The 15,825-nt window shown below is 67.3% G+C and overlaps 2 protein-coding genes across 2 annotated transcripts; one reads left to right on the forward strand and one right to left on the reverse strand.

Annotated features, from left to right (window-relative positions):
* Positions 1-6,162: 6,162 nt before the first annotated feature.
* PLPPR3 (phospholipid phosphatase related 3) lies at positions 6,163-9,464 on the reverse strand. The gene is made up of 7 exons (XM_050910452.1): positions 9,390-9,464; positions 9,015-9,200; positions 8,675-8,804; positions 8,237-8,432; positions 8,098-8,155; positions 7,546-7,719; positions 6,163-7,469 (listed from the first exon to the last, which is right to left on the reverse strand). Exons 1-7 carry the CDS (start codon positions 9,462-9,464, stop codon positions 6,207-6,209), a joined length of 2,082 nt encoding a protein of 693 aa, XP_050766409.1. The 3' UTR covers positions 6,163-6,206.
* A 3,542-nt stretch (positions 9,465-13,006) lies between these two features.
* Positions 13,007-15,736, forward strand: LOC127025468 (complement factor D-like). The gene is made up of 5 exons (XM_050910470.1): positions 13,007-13,108; positions 13,358-13,511; positions 13,804-13,948; positions 14,364-14,621; positions 15,216-15,736. Exons 1-5 carry the CDS (start codon positions 13,042-13,044, stop codon positions 15,387-15,389), a joined length of 798 nt encoding a protein of 265 aa, XP_050766427.1. The 5' UTR covers positions 13,007-13,041; the 3' UTR covers positions 15,390-15,736.
* The last annotated feature ends 89 nt before the right edge of the window (positions 15,737-15,825 follow it).

The following is a 15,825-nucleotide window of genomic DNA, read 5'->3' on the forward strand; positions in this document are numbered from 1 at the left end:
TTTTATTGTGCCTGTTTTGCTTCTGATTTTTCCTCCTAATGTAATTTCAGCTGCCTCATTTTATATAACTTTGACTCTTCACATACCTCTGGGCTGGCAGAGTGTGTGTCCCTGTTAGCATCTCTGTGCGGTGAGGGGCGATGAGCCAAGGCTGAGCCTGGAAGGGGTGGCTGTGACACACGGATCCGTTCCAGCCGCTCACGCTCCAGCCCTTCCGTGCTGGCATGAAGTTCAGAGGTATGAGGTTGTAGGGCCTTAACTGATGCTCTGCCTTTGTCACACTCCAACACTTTTTTACTTCATGTTCCTAAACTTTCCATATATTCTAGCTAATATCCATGAAATAACCCACTTTCAAGTCAAATACGTAATACTCTCTGTAGTTTTGTGCTTTAGATGTGTCAAAGCTTTCTGGCTAGCTGGATGTGGTGCAGGTTTCACATCCAGCGTGAGCAGGTGAGATTCCTGTTGTGACTCCTGTAGAAGTGGTACGAAGGATGATTTTGGTTCTTGTGGGTTACTCTAATGTGCAAATACCCCAGCTCTGGCGGGCACACCTGGGTGTCGATCCGCTCCCCAAGGAGCGGGGCTTTTCGTTACAGAGGTTTGGCTTCTTACCTGTGTGCTCAGCTCTCTTAAAACTCCTTTCCAAAAGTGAATGTTGCCTGGTGTGGACCTGGAGACCTCGGAGCGCGCTCGGGTGCCACGGAGGCAGACCTGAGGTTGCAGGTATGGGACTCCCAAAGCTTTACTTTGAAGGGCAGCAGTGGGAGCAGGTGCTTACAGGGAAAGGACAAAGAACTCTCATGGGGAGTGGGAAAGGCGGCCGGATGGGTCCCTCGGTAGGGGAGGATGGGGCTCGCTCCCCCGGAGCCCATCCTGGGACTCCAGCGTGCAGCCGAGCCCCTCGGAGGCTGGCAGCCAGCACGCTGTGCTGCTCGCTTCCTGCGGGCTTGCTGTCGAGAGCTGCCGGCCTCACTGCTGCTCGCTCAAACAAATGACTCACTGCTGCTCGCTCAAACAAATGAGGGGTGCAGCACCATGGTGCCCTACCTGCTGATGGCTCAAGCAGAAACAAGGGGTGCAGTACTGTACCTCATCCCAGTGCTGTGCCCAGCAGCTGCAAGCTGGGAATGCTGGTGCACATGGGTAGGCACCCCGTGTTTTCAGGGATAGAAAGAGTAAATGTACTGAGCTGTTGCTTCTGTGGCTCTGCTGGTTTCTGTCGTTTGGCCACATTCCCTTTGTGTTGAGCACATTAGCATTAAACACGAGCTTATTTCATAGGCATCTGGGAACAGACTGCGGCCTCCAAGGTTACGGAGCGGAGTCCTGCAGGAGCCTCAGGCTGCTGAGAGAGATCCCTGTTGCTCCTTGAAAGTGTAACAGGATTTGTAACGGCTGCCTCTTCCCTCGCCTCTCTCCATGCTTGTGTGAAAGTAATGCCGAGCTGTGTGCATCGAGCTGTGTGCATCGCTGCCCCACAGGAATGAGCAAGTTAATTGCTCCTGGTTTGGTTCAGCAAGTTCTCTGGTTACAAGGTGCATAGCCCCCTCCTGAATGTCAAAGGCTCGGGCACTGAAACCGGCATCTGCTGTTCCTGTTTGGCTTTCTAGATAAGGTTGGTGGGTGTTAATGCCGGGAAAGTTGTTGCAACCTGATCTTCCAGAAAGGCGTCCTGAGCAGCAGAGCGCTGCTGGCGTCCATGGTGCCTCCTGCCCTGCCCTGGGCTTGCTCCTGAGCCTGCTGCTTCCCGGGCCAGGCAGCTCTTGGTGCTCCGGGGGATTCACAGAAATGTGGTAAAGCTGCAGACAGTGACTTCTGCGTTTATTTCTCCTTCCAGTGAAGACCAGGCACTGTGGCAGGAAAACCAGGCAACGGTGCCCTGTGAAAGGCACGAGGCCCACAGCACCATCGAGGTGGGATCCCTGTGCCCATTCCTGCCCCTCTCGGACAAGTAATGAATTGCTAATTAGCTGCCTGGTGCAGTAATTATGGCCTCCCAGCTCTTGCTGCAGGCAGAGCAAATATCGGTTGCGGGGCGGGCGCATGTGATGGCTGGGTCGCCATGGAGATGGTGGCAGCTGCCTGGCGGGAGGACGGATCCTGCCCATGGCTCCGCTGTCCCATCCCTTCCCGTGGCAGAAACCCCCGTGGGGCTGGGCCGGGTGACTTCTGTGGAGGGGCTGGGCTGGCACCGGGATGGGGATGTTCTCCCAACCTGCTGCGTCCTCCTGTAGCCGCTGCGTGAGCGGGGGGATGCAGGGATGTGGCAGAGCCCGTGTCCAGGTGCTGGAGGGAGAACACTGGTGCTGACTTGCTCCTGTGTGCTCCTGCCCCGCAGAGCCAGCTCCTGCCTGTGCGTGTAACTAGGCCATCTCATCTGACAGCGGAGGGAACTTCTCTAAAGATGCCTCTACCAGGAAAACACTGACTTACGGAAACCTGGGTTGTTTTCAATGGGAGTACACTGGTCTCCCCAGCTCTCTGGATCAAACAGCTCTTCCACACAAGCTCCTGCCCAGAGCAAGGAGGGAGAAGTTCATTGCAGAATAAACACCCTATGAAAGGCCCGTCCTGCCGAGTGTCCTCAGCATCTCTGGGTACAGAAAGTGAATTTAGCAAACTTGGCTGAACTACCGGCTCTGCAAATGCTGCTGCTCCTCCAAGGAGCCTGAATGCTCCTGCTGGGCTGCGAGGAGTGCTTCTGAACCTGCTCATGCTGCTGGGCCTGAACCAGTATTTGCTCAAGCCAGACATCCCCCCTTGCCCAGTATCACTGGTGTAGTCAGCGTCTTGCAAAGGGGAGCAGCACTTGGTGCCCAGTGCTCCAGGAGCAATTAGCAATTGGAGTGTGGTTAATGAGGGGGACTTCTCATCTCAGCTCCTTCCCTCCCTGCAGCTGGAGGGGGTAGGTGCCCCTGCCTGGGGGGCAAATAAAGCACCGGGGGGGGGGGGAGGGGAGAGAGGGGTGAGCAGTGCCTGGCAGTGGTAGCAGGGCTGGATGCAGGGCTGAGCCCTTTGTTTGTCACAAAGCTGGGTGCTGCTCCTGGTTCACACCTGGGGACGTGCCCAGGGGCTCCGGGCAGAGGATGCCCTGGGGGAAGAGGTCAGGTCACCATTCACTGGCCACTTGCTGTCCCAAGGCAGGGTCGTGGCCGAAGCCTGGGTCAGGGGAGCTGGGCTCGGGCAGCACGGCCTCTGCTTCCTGCAGCCAAGGGCAGGGGTGCTCTGTGGCCCTGGGTGGGGGCCAGGAGGAGGATGAAGATGCTCCAGCTCCCTCCCGGGCCCTGTGGGTCCCTGAGTGATGCAGCAGCAGCTGCTGGGGGTGCTGCCTGGGGGGGCTGGGGGCTGCGGGAGCGGTGCAGGGCTGGCAGTTGCTATGGAAACCGCTGGGTCAGAGGCAGCGTGAAGCGGCGTGTGACGCCATCGCTCACCGCAATGAGCCATGAGAGCAGCAGCGGCGGCAGCATGGGGGGATGTGAGCCCCCTGCGTCTCCCCTTCCCCCCCTCCAAGGGCTGCCAGAGCAAGGCGTCTGTCCCAGCCGGCCTCGGCTGTCGCTAACGGCTCCGTGTCACCTTCCTGGGTCACCTGCACCAAGGCTGGATGCAGCAACCTGCAGCACCACGGCCCTCGTGCTGCTGCTGGACAGTGTCAGACCCCCCCCAGCTCACCAACCCATTAACTGGGCAGGTGCATCCCACTGGTGCCCCCACCACAGCCTCCCACACCTCAAGCTGCTGCCAGCAATCCTCCCACTAATCCCCAGCTGGCTTTTCCAGCACCGAGTCAGGGTTATGCTGGATAATCCATATGTTTGCAAGGCAGAGGCTTTGGGATATCCACCGTTAATCCAATTGGCAGTGGCAGTTTGGTGCCATCAGCACATCGCCCTGTTTCTCGGGGGGACGGGGGCTGCCCCTGCCGCTGCATCCTGGGCTGGGACGGCTCCGGCAGCAGCACCGTGGGGCTTGGCCCCTGCTTGGTGGCAGCTCCCGCGGGCTGCGGAGCAAAACCGGCCTTGTCTCCATGGTGCTCTGGAGCTGCTGTAAACTGGAATGGCTTTGGGGCTGCTCCAGCCCCTTCGCTGTGGGCACTGGGCAAGCCAGAGCGCGGGGCTGCCAGCCCAGCTGGCCACTGCCCTCTGCCAGCGTGCCCTTGCCAGACGTCCCTCTGAGCAGCCGTGCCTCTGCCCACCGGACGAGACCGGCGTGGCGGCGTTCCTGCTTTGCTCCTTTGTGCTTCGGCTGCTTTTGCACCTCTTCTGCCCAACGCTGCCTGCTCTCCCCATCCCTGCCTGCGGTTCTCCCCGGGGAAGGCTGCGCGCGGTGGGCGGCCGCCGCTCCCTGGGGTGATTTACAAGCCGTGACATATGGGAGCAGATGCTCCTCCGTGCCGGGGCCGGGTCGCACGGGGTTTCGCTGCCACCATACGGGGACGGGTCTGGGGGAGGCAGCGGCACGGGAGGACACCAAATGAGGTCTCTGAGCGTCTGCACCGCTGCCGCTGCCTTCACTGCTGGTCCCTGCCCTTGGGTTGGCATCCTCCTTGCTGGGGCTCTGCTGGCCGCTGCACCACTCTCATGGGAGGACGGGGCACCGGCTGGGGGTCACCCAGCCTCGTGGCTGTGCCGCTGCTGGCAGTGACATGCGGGAGCCCAGCGCGGTGCTGGATCCCACGTTGCCACAGCAACGCGGAGGGAAACTGCAGGGCCGGCACTTTCCTCCCGCGGCAGGAGGACGGTGAGGGGGTCTTGTTGCGCTGGGCGCCTCTGTCCCTGGGGCTTTGCAGGACGATTCACGTGGCAGCGATGCCCTGGGGCCACACAGCCCCCCACAACTCCCTGGGGTGCGATGGAGCGCCTGGCACAGCTCGCAGCCCCTTCCTTACCCCGAGGGCAGCTGATGGGTGGTCATGCATCACGCTGTAGTAACGGAATTGCTTGTGCTTGCCTGTTGGTTAACGGGTTGGGAAGCCTGGAAGGGCTTTAACCTGGCCCGTGGAGGGGGGAGAAGGATCCGGAGCCCATTTCGGAGGGGTGGGGGCCCCGGGCGGCCAGGTCTCCCTGGGAAAGATGGGGGGGTCACACGGTGCATTAGCAGCATCACACCCTCCCGTGTTGTTGGGCTGCTCAGCCACGGCACAGGCTCAGGCAGGGCCCCCCTGCTCACGCCGCTGCCCAAATGCCCCACGCTGAGCCCTGCTCCTGGCAGCGCTGGGGCTCTCCTGGCCGTCAGACCATGGCGCTTGCCTGCCCGGAGCAGCCCCCACAGATGCCGGTGAGCCCCGGTCCTGCCCCCACAGCAGCCCCCCCACACCCTGGCGAAGGAGCCCAGCCGACGAACAGCCACATGTTTATTTGCTTTTCAAACCACAGCAGTTCCAGCCATTGCCTGACAGACGCATTCACAGCCTGGAGACCCCCCCCACCCCCCCAAAACCTCAGTCCCCAGTCCAGGGCTGCTGCTCCTGGGGACAGAGCTTGGCCCTGGCTCCCTCCCATGCCAGCCCTGGCAGCGCCCGGACCCTCTGCCCCCACCCCAATGCCCACCCTCTACTTCAGCCCGTGCAGTATTTACAGCCTCTGCATGCCCAGGGCCCTGGCCCTGGGCAAAGCCCCCCCTCCCGGCACCGTCCCCCCTCGTCCTCCCCCAACACAGACCAGTGGCGTAGGATGGGGGTCTGCGACGACCCCTCCTGCATGGCTCTCGCAGGACCCCCAGCATCCACAAACCCGCTGCCCCACAGCAGCACCCCCCACCCAAGACCCCTCGATCCAGCCCCTCCAAAGCCCTTCAGCACCATTTGCTCCCCCCCCCCCCCCCGAGACATACACTTCCAGAGCCAGAATAAGTTAACCCCTCAGAAATGTCAGCACCTGTGTTAGAGAGAAAAAGAAAGTCAAAAGTGCTTGGAGCTGCCCAGCCCTGCGGGCCGGGGGGGCAGAGACCCCCGAGCCCCCCCCAGCTGCCTGGTGGGAGTGGGGTCCTGTGTCAGGGGGTCCCACCCAAGTCTTGGCTGGCTCAGGGTCCGGTGTGACCGTGCTCTGCCGTGTCCTCGTGCTGCTCGGTCGTCCCGATGCCAAAGACAGCCCCGTCCTGATGCCCCCCCCCAGCAGAGAGGAACCCCGGCGTTACGGTCCCCCCAGTCCCCCTGAGCTGGGGCAGAGGAGCGGGGGGCCGGGTGCAGGGAAGGCAACGGGGCCTCAGTCCTTAAACCTCCGGCTGGCTTGCATTTTCTTGTAGTAGTGGTCCACCTCGCTGTCCACCTGCCCGTCCCTCTCGGCCGGCTTCCTCCGCAGCGTGGACTCCCGGCTGGCCGTGCCCAGCAGCCCCTCGGGGGGGGCATCCCCCCGCTCCCCGCCACCCCCCGTTGCTCCCGGGATGGCGGCCAGGCTGCCGTAGCGTGGCTCGTCCTGCTCCATGTCGCTGACGGAGGAGCCGGGGGAGACGCCGGCGCTCTTGGCCGGGCGGAAGCCGCGGAAATCCTTCCCCATCTCGCCCAGCTCGTAGGCGTCCGGCCCCTCTGGCCCCTTCGGCCCCGATTTCCACTCCCAGGGCCCGTTGCCGGCGGAGAGGTGGACGACGGGGTGGTGGGGGGCGTGGGCATCGATGGTGATGATGCTGGAGCTGTCCCGCTCAGAGGGCGAGCGGTACTGCGAGGAGTCGGAGCTGGTGGAGGACGAGGACGTCTCTGAGTGCTTGGGGGTGACGGAGACGATGCTCTGCTGCTTGGACATGGCGATGACCTGCATCAGGCGCGGGGGGTTGGCCACCCGCTGCGCCCCTCCCTTCTCCGCCACCATCACCCACTTGGCCCGCACGGCCGCCCCGCTGCCGGCCGGGACGCCGGCGCCCGCCTGGCTCTCCTCGGGGATGTGCACCAGCTGCGAGGCGCCCGGCCGGGGCTGGATGAGGACGCGGGGTCCCATGGCTGCCCGCTCAGCCGAGCGCGCTTGCACCGTGGGGTAGAGGGAGGGGGGGACGTCCTCGTCGGCGTCCCCGGCGCCCCGGCCGTGCGCCTCCTCCTCTGCCAGTGTCATGCTCCGGCCCTCCAGCGACTTCTGCTTCCACTCGGTGATGAGCTGCTTGGAGCGGGAGGCGTCCACGGGGACGTGGATGGTCATGTGGCGCCGCGCGGGGTCGTCCATGGAGGGCGTGTTGACGCGGGGCAGGGTGTTGCTGAAGGTCACCATGTTCTCCTTGCCCATGGGGCTGCGGGGGGCCAGCAGGTCCACGTCCACGCTGGCCCGCTTCAGGCTGCCCAGGGAGTTCTTCTCCCGCGGCACCGGCCGCGCCGCCTCCTCCAGCCGTGTCTGCGGGTTTAGCTCGTCGGTGCTCACCGACTTGTTCTGGTGGTAGACGGAGTCGTGGCCCCGCTGCGTCAGCGCCCGCAGCGCATCCTTGGCCGGTGCCGGCACCGGGACCCTCTCCGTTGGGGCGCGGAAGTTGCCGACAGCGTGGTAAGCCTGCGGGAGGGAGAGCGCGGGGTCAGCCCGGCCCCGGGGACGGCGGCTCGCGCCGAGGGTGGGGACCAGCACCCACCAGGTATGCGGCGATGCCGGAGCCGATCAGGAAGCCCACGTAGACGTCGGCGGGGTGGCTGCGGTACTGAGTGATCTGGGTCAGGCCGCAGATACCGGCAGCAATGGCAAAGGCAAAGACCAGGATGGGCTTGAGGAGTTTGGTGCTGTCCGAGATGATGGAATTGAAATACATCTGGCGGCGGTGACGATGGGGCAGGAACAGGCTGTTAGTCGCAGCTCATGGCACCGGCACCCGCTGCCACCACGGCACCGGCACCCACTGCCATGACAGCACCACAGCCTCCCCCCTCCCCAGCCCCTGGCCATGCAGAGAGCTCCTGGGTGCATGTGGAACTGCAAGTGCCTGAGCATGCATGGGTGAGATGCTGTGCACACGGGTGTGCACACACCCATGCTCCAACGTGGGCACACGTGTGTCGGGCAGAGCTTGTCTGTGCACGGGAGGGCGTGTGCCGACAGGAGAGGGATGCTGCTGCCCGGCGGCACGGAGCTCGCGCTGCCCCGAACCAGCACATGCAGGGCCAAGAGCCAGGCAGCGCCGGGAACTCACCGACACGTAGACGGCAGCGAAAGCTGAGAGCGTCGCGTGCTGGGACGGGAAAGTCTTCCTGCGGGGGAGACGGGGGGACGCAGTTGGGATGGGGCAGGAGGGTTGGCATCGCGGCGCAGGGCTCCCCCCCGGCACGTACCTGGCAGAGAGTATGGCGTGCTTGTCCATGCCCGAGCAGATGTCCTGGGTGATGTAGGGGTTGGCGTCGCAGGGGGTGCCCAGCAGCGTGTAGTTGGGCTTGCAGACGGTCAGGAAGAAGGGCGCGTGGTAGCCGGTGGCCAGCTGGATAACGTCTGTCACCAGGGCCGTGGCACAGAGCCCGAACACGTGGACGCCTGGGGATGGCAGGAGCAGGACGGTGGGTCACCCTCTGTCCCACACAGGGCACCCAGCTCCCACCCAGCCCTGGAGCACCCACAGGCGCTGGGATGGGTCCAATGTGGCGTCTGGGGTCTGGGTGGGGCTGTGCATTGCTGCTATCGCATCCAGGGTGCCCCCGTGTCCCCTCCAGCCCCCGGCCCCTCGGACCAGCCCCCACGGCGGGCAGGGCTCCCGCCCAGGCTGCGGCACAACGTACCCACAAACCTTACGGTCCGGCGCAGGAAGGAGTTGAAGTTGCAGCCGCCGGCGTTAATGCTGCCCTCGGCACCGGCGCGTCCCTTCAGCCTGGACTGCAGGCAGTACACGATGCCCTCCCCGACCATGATCTGGGGAGGAAACGGCGGCTCAGGGGGTGCCACCCCATGAGGATCAGGGGGTCTGGGCTGTCGACGGTGCTGCCCCACGGATGCACGGCACCGCCAGGCTCCCCACACCGATCCCCTGGTGCTGCTGGCACCAGGACCCCAAGCCCTGGCTCTGCCGCTGGGCAGGCTCCATCCTCACCCCCCCACAGCGGGACGAGCCCCAGGACGCACCGAGGCGGCGGGCGCGGCGAAGGCCAGGCTGAGCAGCATGAGCAACGGGATGAGCTCCTCGTTGGTCTCCACGTAGGGCATGGAGAGCGCCCGGTCATAGCACTGGAAGCCCACCTTGGCTGGCTTGAAGAGGTCCGTCAGCTCCAGGAAGTAGAGCGTCACGATGGAGGAGGCCACGATGGGCAGCTGGCGGGGCGAGAGCGTCGGGACCACCACGCCGCCCAGTACGACGGGCACCGGCATCGCGCGGTCCCGCCGGGAAGGGGGAAAGCCCCCATCTCCTCCATGCTGGGGCAGGACCAGGGCCCGGGGAAGGAGTCTCCGGCTCAGCCCCCCACCCCACTCCCACCCCGCACCCACCGACCCCACACCCACCTCCACGAAGTAGAAGCAGGGCAGGAGCGTCATGCTGTCCTTGGGAGCCCTGGCCTTCTCCTTGGGGGGGATCATGGTCCTGGGGCAGGCGCCGGGGTCCCGCCGGGCTGCACCTCCGCCCTGCCGTGGGGCAGCAGCGTCACCTCCAGTTCTCGGCCCCACGGGGGGGGCCGGGCAGCCCCCAGGCTCACCCCGCTGCCCTCCTGCAGCTGCTCACCGGGGAGAAGCTGCCGGTATGCGGGGGCTGCCCCCGCCAGGACCCCCCACCGGGCATCACCGCGGGGCGAGCCGGGCCGGGGCAGGGGCTGTCCCCGCTCCCCCCAGGGGACCCCCAGCACCCCGGGGGGGTCCGGCAGAGCCGGGGGCTGTGACAACAGGTGGGGCGGAGGCTCGGCTGTCGCGACAGGCGGCCACTACCGCGACAGGCGGCGAGGCTGCTGCGGAGGGCGTGGAGAGGGGGTGTGCCGCCCGCAGAGCCGAGTCGAGGATGGGGGTCCCCGGGCACCCCCCCGGCCCCAGCCCCCCGAAACTGCCACCGAGCCCTGGCTGCAAAAAGGGAGGGGGGGGGCGGATAACGGGGATGGAGCAACGGGGGGCAATAGCGGGGGAGGGAGCAACATCGGGGGGCAATAACGGGGAGGTATTAACGAGGGGGTATCAACGGGGGGGCAGCAAGGGGGGCAGCAAGGGGCTCACCCCGCTGCAGGGGCCGGAGGGGCGGGCGCTCCCGGCGCTGCCGCAGCCGCGGGCGGGGGTCGGGGCCGGGGGGGGGGCGGGGAGCGGCCCTTTGTGCAGCCCGCGGCCGCCCGCCCCCCACTCACCTCTGCTGCGGCCGCCCCGGGGCGAAGCGGGGCCGGGGGGCGGCGGGGGCGGCGGCCGCGGGGCTCCCCGGGAGCCGGGATGCTCCTGCCTCGGCGGAGCGCGGGGAGCGGCGGCTTCCTCCGCCCCCGCCCCCTCCTCCTCCTCCTCCTCCTCCTCCTCCTCCACCACCTCCTCCCCACCGCCCCCGCCCCGCCCCGCCGCTCCCGGCCCCTCCCGGGGCGCTGAGCCCCTCCCCGGGGCCGGGGATGGGGGTCTGGGGGGGGGTCGGGGGCGAGACAAAGGGCCGGGCGGGGCCGGGGGCAGCGAGCAGGACCGACCCCCGCCCCCACGCCGCTCTGCACCCCCGAAAGCTGCTCTGCACCCCGGGCTCTGCACCCCCGAAAGCTGCTCTGCACCCCGGGCTCTGCAGCAGGCACAGGGGGGGTCCCAGGGCCCCGCTCCGCGCCCCCGCCGCGGACCCCTCCTCCCCCGGCCTCCCCCGGATCGGCCCTTCCCCCCCATGTGCCGCGGGGAGTGGGGGGTCGCGCCCCCGCCCCGGGGACCCTCCTGCCCTGCAGAGCCCCCTCCCTCGCCGAGCTCCCCGGCCCCGGGGCTGGGGTGACCCGAGGGCTGCCGAGCCGGGGCTCCCGCAGCGTGGGGGTGCGTGACCCCCAAACCCACCTCCCCAGAGCTCCGCCAGCCCCCGGCACCCACCCGGGCTCTGCCGGCCGGGGGCACCCGCCCTCCCCACGGGCACCGCTGCGTCCCGGGGGCCTCGGGGGTGACTCGGGGGCGAAGGCTTTCCCCACGCTCACAAGGCCGGCGCCCGCAGAGGAGCACCGGGAACGGCACCCGAGGCCAACCGCAGCTGGAGCCTCGAGTGTCCCCGAATTCAGGGCTGGGGAAGAGGGTGCAACTCCCTTTGCTCCCCCAGGGACTTCCAGCATCTCCCGGAGGAGGACGAGGCACCCCTGCCCCGTCTGCCCCTGCCTTTGCTTCCCCACACTTGCAGTGGATCCCGGTCCCGACCGAGCCCTACCCCATGCCCCACACCCCATGCCCTGTGCCCTACCCCTGCACCCCACGCTCAGCCCGTCGCCTCCCCCCCCCCACCCTCCCACTTACGGTCCCGTCCGGGCTCTGCGCGGCCCCACACCGCAGCACCGGCCACCACACGTTGCCCTTGTTCCATTTTTGGCCCTAAGTGGGCAGAAATCTCCCGGCGTATTTAATGTCTAAATCCCGAATCCCTGGAAGCCGCGATTAAGCCGCTCTCCCTGCGGAAAATCCCCAGTTTGAGCCAGACTCAGCCACCTCTGGAGCCGGCCGCACCGTGCCGGTCTCCTCCTGCCCGCATGGTCCGACGCCTTCCCGCCACGTGCTGCCCAACACACGGGGGAGAGCGGGAAGCCAAAGCTGCCCCCACAGAGGGACCCCCCTCACCCCCGGGGCACCCCGGCCCCTGCGCCCCAACACCCTCCTCGTCGGTGTGCCCGTCCGGCTGGGGTCGGGTGGGTCCGTTGGTGCTGGGGGTCGGGGGGCTGGCTGGCACTGGGGGGATCGGGCGGTCGATGGCAGGGGGTGGTGGGGTGTCTGCACAGCCAGACGAAGGGCAGCCAGCAATTTTGAGCTGTAAAGGCTCGTGGTGCATGAGGAGGAGGAGGAGGAGGAGGAGGAGGAGGAGGAGGAGGGTGGGCTCCAGCCCCTTGCCCGGTTTCCCCGAGAGCCCCGCTCGGTCCCGGCTGTGCTGGTGGGAGCACGGCAGAGCCTGCGGGCCGGGACGTGGCCAGATCCGGCTGTGGGCAATGGTGGCCATCCCGGCGAGGGGCGAAGGCAGCGCGACCCCAGCCCCAAACGGGCAGGGAGCGATGCCCAGACCCCAGCCCCGGCCTGTGCGGTGGCCTGGGCCTCGCCGCGGAGGGGACCCGAGGCGGGGTGAGGGGCTCAGGGGACGAGCCCGGGCGGGGGCGACGGGCGGCTCCGGAGCTCAGGGACGCGCCGGGACCGGGCGGGAGCCGAGGCGGTGGCTCCGCTTAGTGGCACCGGGGAGAAAGGCAGAGGGGACTGGGGCTGCCACTGCCACCGCCATCCCTGCCACTGCCACCGCCATCCCTGACACTGCAACCGCCATCCCTGCCACTGCCACCACCATCCCTGCCACTGCCACCGCCACCACCCCTGCCACTGCCACCGCCATCCCTGCCACTGCCACCGCCCCTGCCCTTGCACCCTGCCCTCGCAGGAGCTCCCCTCGGGGCAGGGGTCTCCCCCTGGGAACCCCCACCAAGGTGCCGGTGGTCCCGACCCCGCTGTCCTCGTCCTTGCCAGCCCCAAGGGCAAACGCACAGGGGATGCTCAGCTCAGCTCCACTGCCCCGGGCACCCACCGAGCCGGCACCCAGCACCCACCACCACGCTCCCATCGATCCTCCCTGGGCAGCCAGTGGGGGTCCGCGGTCCAGGGGGCTGGGGCCAGGCCCAGACACTGCCACATGTGCCGGAGCCCTCACGTGCCAAGAGCTGGATTCGGTTTCGGCTTTGAAAACAACAGTGCAGAAATCCCCCGCAGTAGGTGCCAGCTCCAGCAGCTGGGAGAGGCTGTTTCCTCCCTCCCATGCTGTTTGTGCCGGGAACTCTTGACCCCTTTTATAAGCTGAATATTTAAAAACACTCAGCCCACGCTACGGAAACCCCCCCCCGTTCCCCTGCGCTGCCCCTTCCCGCCCCCCCGCCACCCCAAAGCTGGACATAAAAGCGAGCCCCAGCCCCGGCCCCGGCCGAGCAGCGTCCACCTCGCAGACCCCGTGCACCCCACAGCCGGGGCAGAGGCACCGCCGGGCTCCACCACAGCCATGGGGCCGAGTCCCGCTCCTGTCCTCGTCCTCGCTCTGCTGCTGCTGCTGGGGGCCACGGTGAACGGTGAGTGCGCCCACCCCCCTGCACCCCGGGACTGGGACAGGTTGGGGCAGCGACATCCCCAGCACGGGGTGGGGGGTCCTGCTCAGCCCCCCGATTCCTGCCTCCGTCTGCAGCTGGGCGCTGCGGTGTCCCACGGGGAGGGGTCCAGGGATGCCGGGAGGGGACTGCGGGGGCAACCCTGCCTCATGCTCCATCCGGGCAGGCTGGGGCAATGCCGGGCTAACCCGGCCTCTCTCCTGCCTGCAACAGGGCAGCCCCGGGGACGGATCCTGGGGGGCTACGAGGCCGAGCCCCACTTGAGGCCGTACATGGCCTCACTGCAGCTGGACGGGCAGCATGTCTGCGGGGGCTTCCTCATTGCCGAGCAGTGGGTGCTGAGCGCCGCGCACTGCACCGAGGAGACGTGAGTGCCAGGGGGAGGTCAGTGCGTGGGCTGCTCTGTGCTGGGGGGCGGCTGCTGGCCTCAGGCCAAATCCTGCTCCATAGCCCTGACCCCGGCGTCGGAGCATCAGGGCTGTCCTTCCGCCTGCGGTGAGGGTTGGGCAGGGGCTGCAGGACCCCCAGGAGCTCCTGGCACCCCGTGGGGGGGCTCTCTGGCACCCCGTTTCCGTGGCTGGATGCAGCGACACCCCCAGCTCCGTGTGCCCCACGGGGTGGGCAGAGCCCCCACGCCCCACGCGCTGCCTCTCTTCCAGGGACGGCAAAATCTTCCAGGTCCTCCTGGGCGCCCACTCGCTCACGGAGCCGGAGCCCCACAAACGCCTGTACCGGGTGCGCGCCCAGATCCCCCACCCTGGCAGCAACATCCACAACAACAAGGATGACCTCCTCCTCCTCCAGGTGGGCTGGGGGCCGCTGGGACCCCGGTCGGGACCCTCCTTCCCACCACCCGCCAGGCACAGCCCCGCTCCTGCAAATCCCTCTGCCCCTTGGGACCCCGCAGGGTCACTGACCGCGGTGGGAGGAAATCCTCGAGGCCAGCCTGGGACTGCTCGGTTCCCCTGTCCCTCCTTCCCGTCTCATGGGACCTTCCCCGCTTCCCCCACCAAAGACCTTTGGGCTGTGTCCAAACGCCTCCGTCTTCCCTGCGGTCCTCGTGGCTGCAGCTCCGGTCTCCGGCTGCGTCCCGGGGGCTGCGGGCAGAAGGCAAAGCCCTGAGCACGTCCCGGCGTTGGGGCTGGGCTCGCCGTACCCCGCGGGGTCCCGGGCCGCAGCTGGCCCGCACTGACCCAGGTCCTCTCTTGCTTCGTGGCAGCTGGAGGAGAAAGCGGAGCTGAACGCGCACGTGCGGGTGCTGCCGTTCCAGCGGGAGGACAGGGACGTGGCGGCCGACATGGTGTGTGAGGTGGCGGGCTGGGGCACCATCAGCCACAGCGGCCGCCGGCCGGACAAGCTCTACCAGGTGGAGCGGCCGGTGATCAGCCGCGACGTCTGCAACCACCGCACCCGCCACGACCACAGCATCACCGAGAAGATGATGTGCACCGACTCCCGCAGGAAGGACACCTGCAAGGTACCGCTCACCCCAGCCTCCCAAACTGGAACTCCCGGCTTCCAGAACCATGGCCGGATGCACGGGCTGGGGCTGCTGACCCCCTCGGGGGCCTGGGAGCAGGGTGGGTGGGGGGGAGGATACCTGCAGCCTGGAAGAGACGAGGGTGTGGGGCTGCGGGGCAGGACAGGGCTGCGTCCCCAGGGTGACGGGGGCTCCTCGCCCTGCGCTGGCCGCTGCAAAGCAGCTCTCGTGAGCCTGGAGGCAGGGATGAGGCCATGTGCGCCCCAAGGGCACCCGCTGATGGGTCTGCTGGGATGCCAGGGGCCACGCTGAAAGCCCCCCCACCTGCCCCACCATGTCCTGGCAGAGCCGGGGGTCTGGGCTGTCAGCAGAGCAAGGGGAGGAGCGAGGGCTGGCAAGGGAGGACAGGACTGACCCCAACCCGCAGCTCCTGCAGGTGAAACCCGTGGCTGAGAGCACCCAGGGGCTGAAGCTCTGCACCCCGCAGAGCCTTGGGTCAGGTGGGGACCCCCAGCTCCAGGGTCGGGGCGGGAGACGGGCTGGGATGGGCCAGCAAACCCTCGGCAGCGCTGATGAGCCTTGGTCCCACAGGGAGACTCCGGCGGCCCCCTGGTCTGCAGCGGGGTGGCCGAGGGGGTGGTCACGGCCGGCTCCCGCGTCTGCGGCAACTACAAGAAACCCACCATCTACACCCGCATCGCCCCGTACGCGGCCTGGATCGACAGCGTCATGGCCTCTGCGGCTGGGGAGGGAGACGCTCGCTGAGCTCTCCCCAGGGAGCCAGCTCCACGCCACGGCTTGCTGCTGCCGGCACGGCCAGAGCACCCACGCTGCCGCTCGGGGAAAGCCGCACTGCCGAGCGCCGGGGGCTCCCACTGCTGCCCCGACCTGCTCCCGGAGCATCCCCCCACGTCAGGAGGAGGGCTGGGCTGGGGGAGCAGCAAGATACCAGTGGAAGGGGGTCCCTGGCCCCCCACCCGCTAAGCACAGGGCTCAGCTCAGGGAGGGCAGGGGGTCACAGCCCCCCATGCTGGTGCAAGCCACAGGCTTTGCTGAACATGCCGGTAACGCTGACCGCAGCCCGCTGCAATAAAGTGATGACGATTCCTGCAGAGCTGCCAGGGCCATGGGGGGGTCTGCATGGGAGCCCCCTGCCCCGGGGGTGCGGGCAGCACTGGGAGGAGCTGGACACGAGGTGGGG

The sequence above is a fragment of the Gymnogyps californianus genome, chromosome 24 (assembly GCF_018139145.2).
Source record: "Gymnogyps californianus isolate 813 chromosome 24, ASM1813914v2, whole genome shotgun sequence".
In the NCBI taxonomy this organism is placed as follows: domain Eukaryota; kingdom Metazoa; phylum Chordata; class Aves; order Accipitriformes; family Cathartidae; genus Gymnogyps; species Gymnogyps californianus.

Excerpts from the sequence above, each read along its gene's own strand:
- PLPPR3 (XM_050910452.1), bottom strand. The coding sequence starts at position 9,464 with ATGATCCCCCCCAAGGAGAAGGCCAGGGCTCCCAAGGACAGCATGACG. Across the intron at positions 8,433-8,674 it reads CCGGACCGTAAGGTTTGTGG|GCGTCCACGTGTTCGGGCTC; the intron begins GTACGTTGTGCC and ends TGCCATCCCCAG. Across the intron at positions 8,156-8,236 it reads CACGCCATACTCTCTGCCAG|GAAGACTTTCCCGTCCCAGC; the intron begins GTACGTGCCGGG and ends TCTCCCCCGCAG.
- LOC127025468 (XM_050910470.1), top strand. The coding sequence starts at position 13,042 with ATGGGGCCGAGTCCCGCTCCTGTCCTCGTCCTCGCTCTGCTGCTGCTG. Across the intron at positions 13,949-14,363 it reads ATGACCTCCTCCTCCTCCAG|CTGGAGGAGAAAGCGGAGCT; the intron begins GTGGGCTGGGGG and ends GCTTCGTGGCAG. Across the intron at positions 14,622-15,215 it reads GCAGGAAGGACACCTGCAAG|GGAGACTCCGGCGGCCCCCT; the intron begins GTACCGCTCACC and ends TTGGTCCCACAG.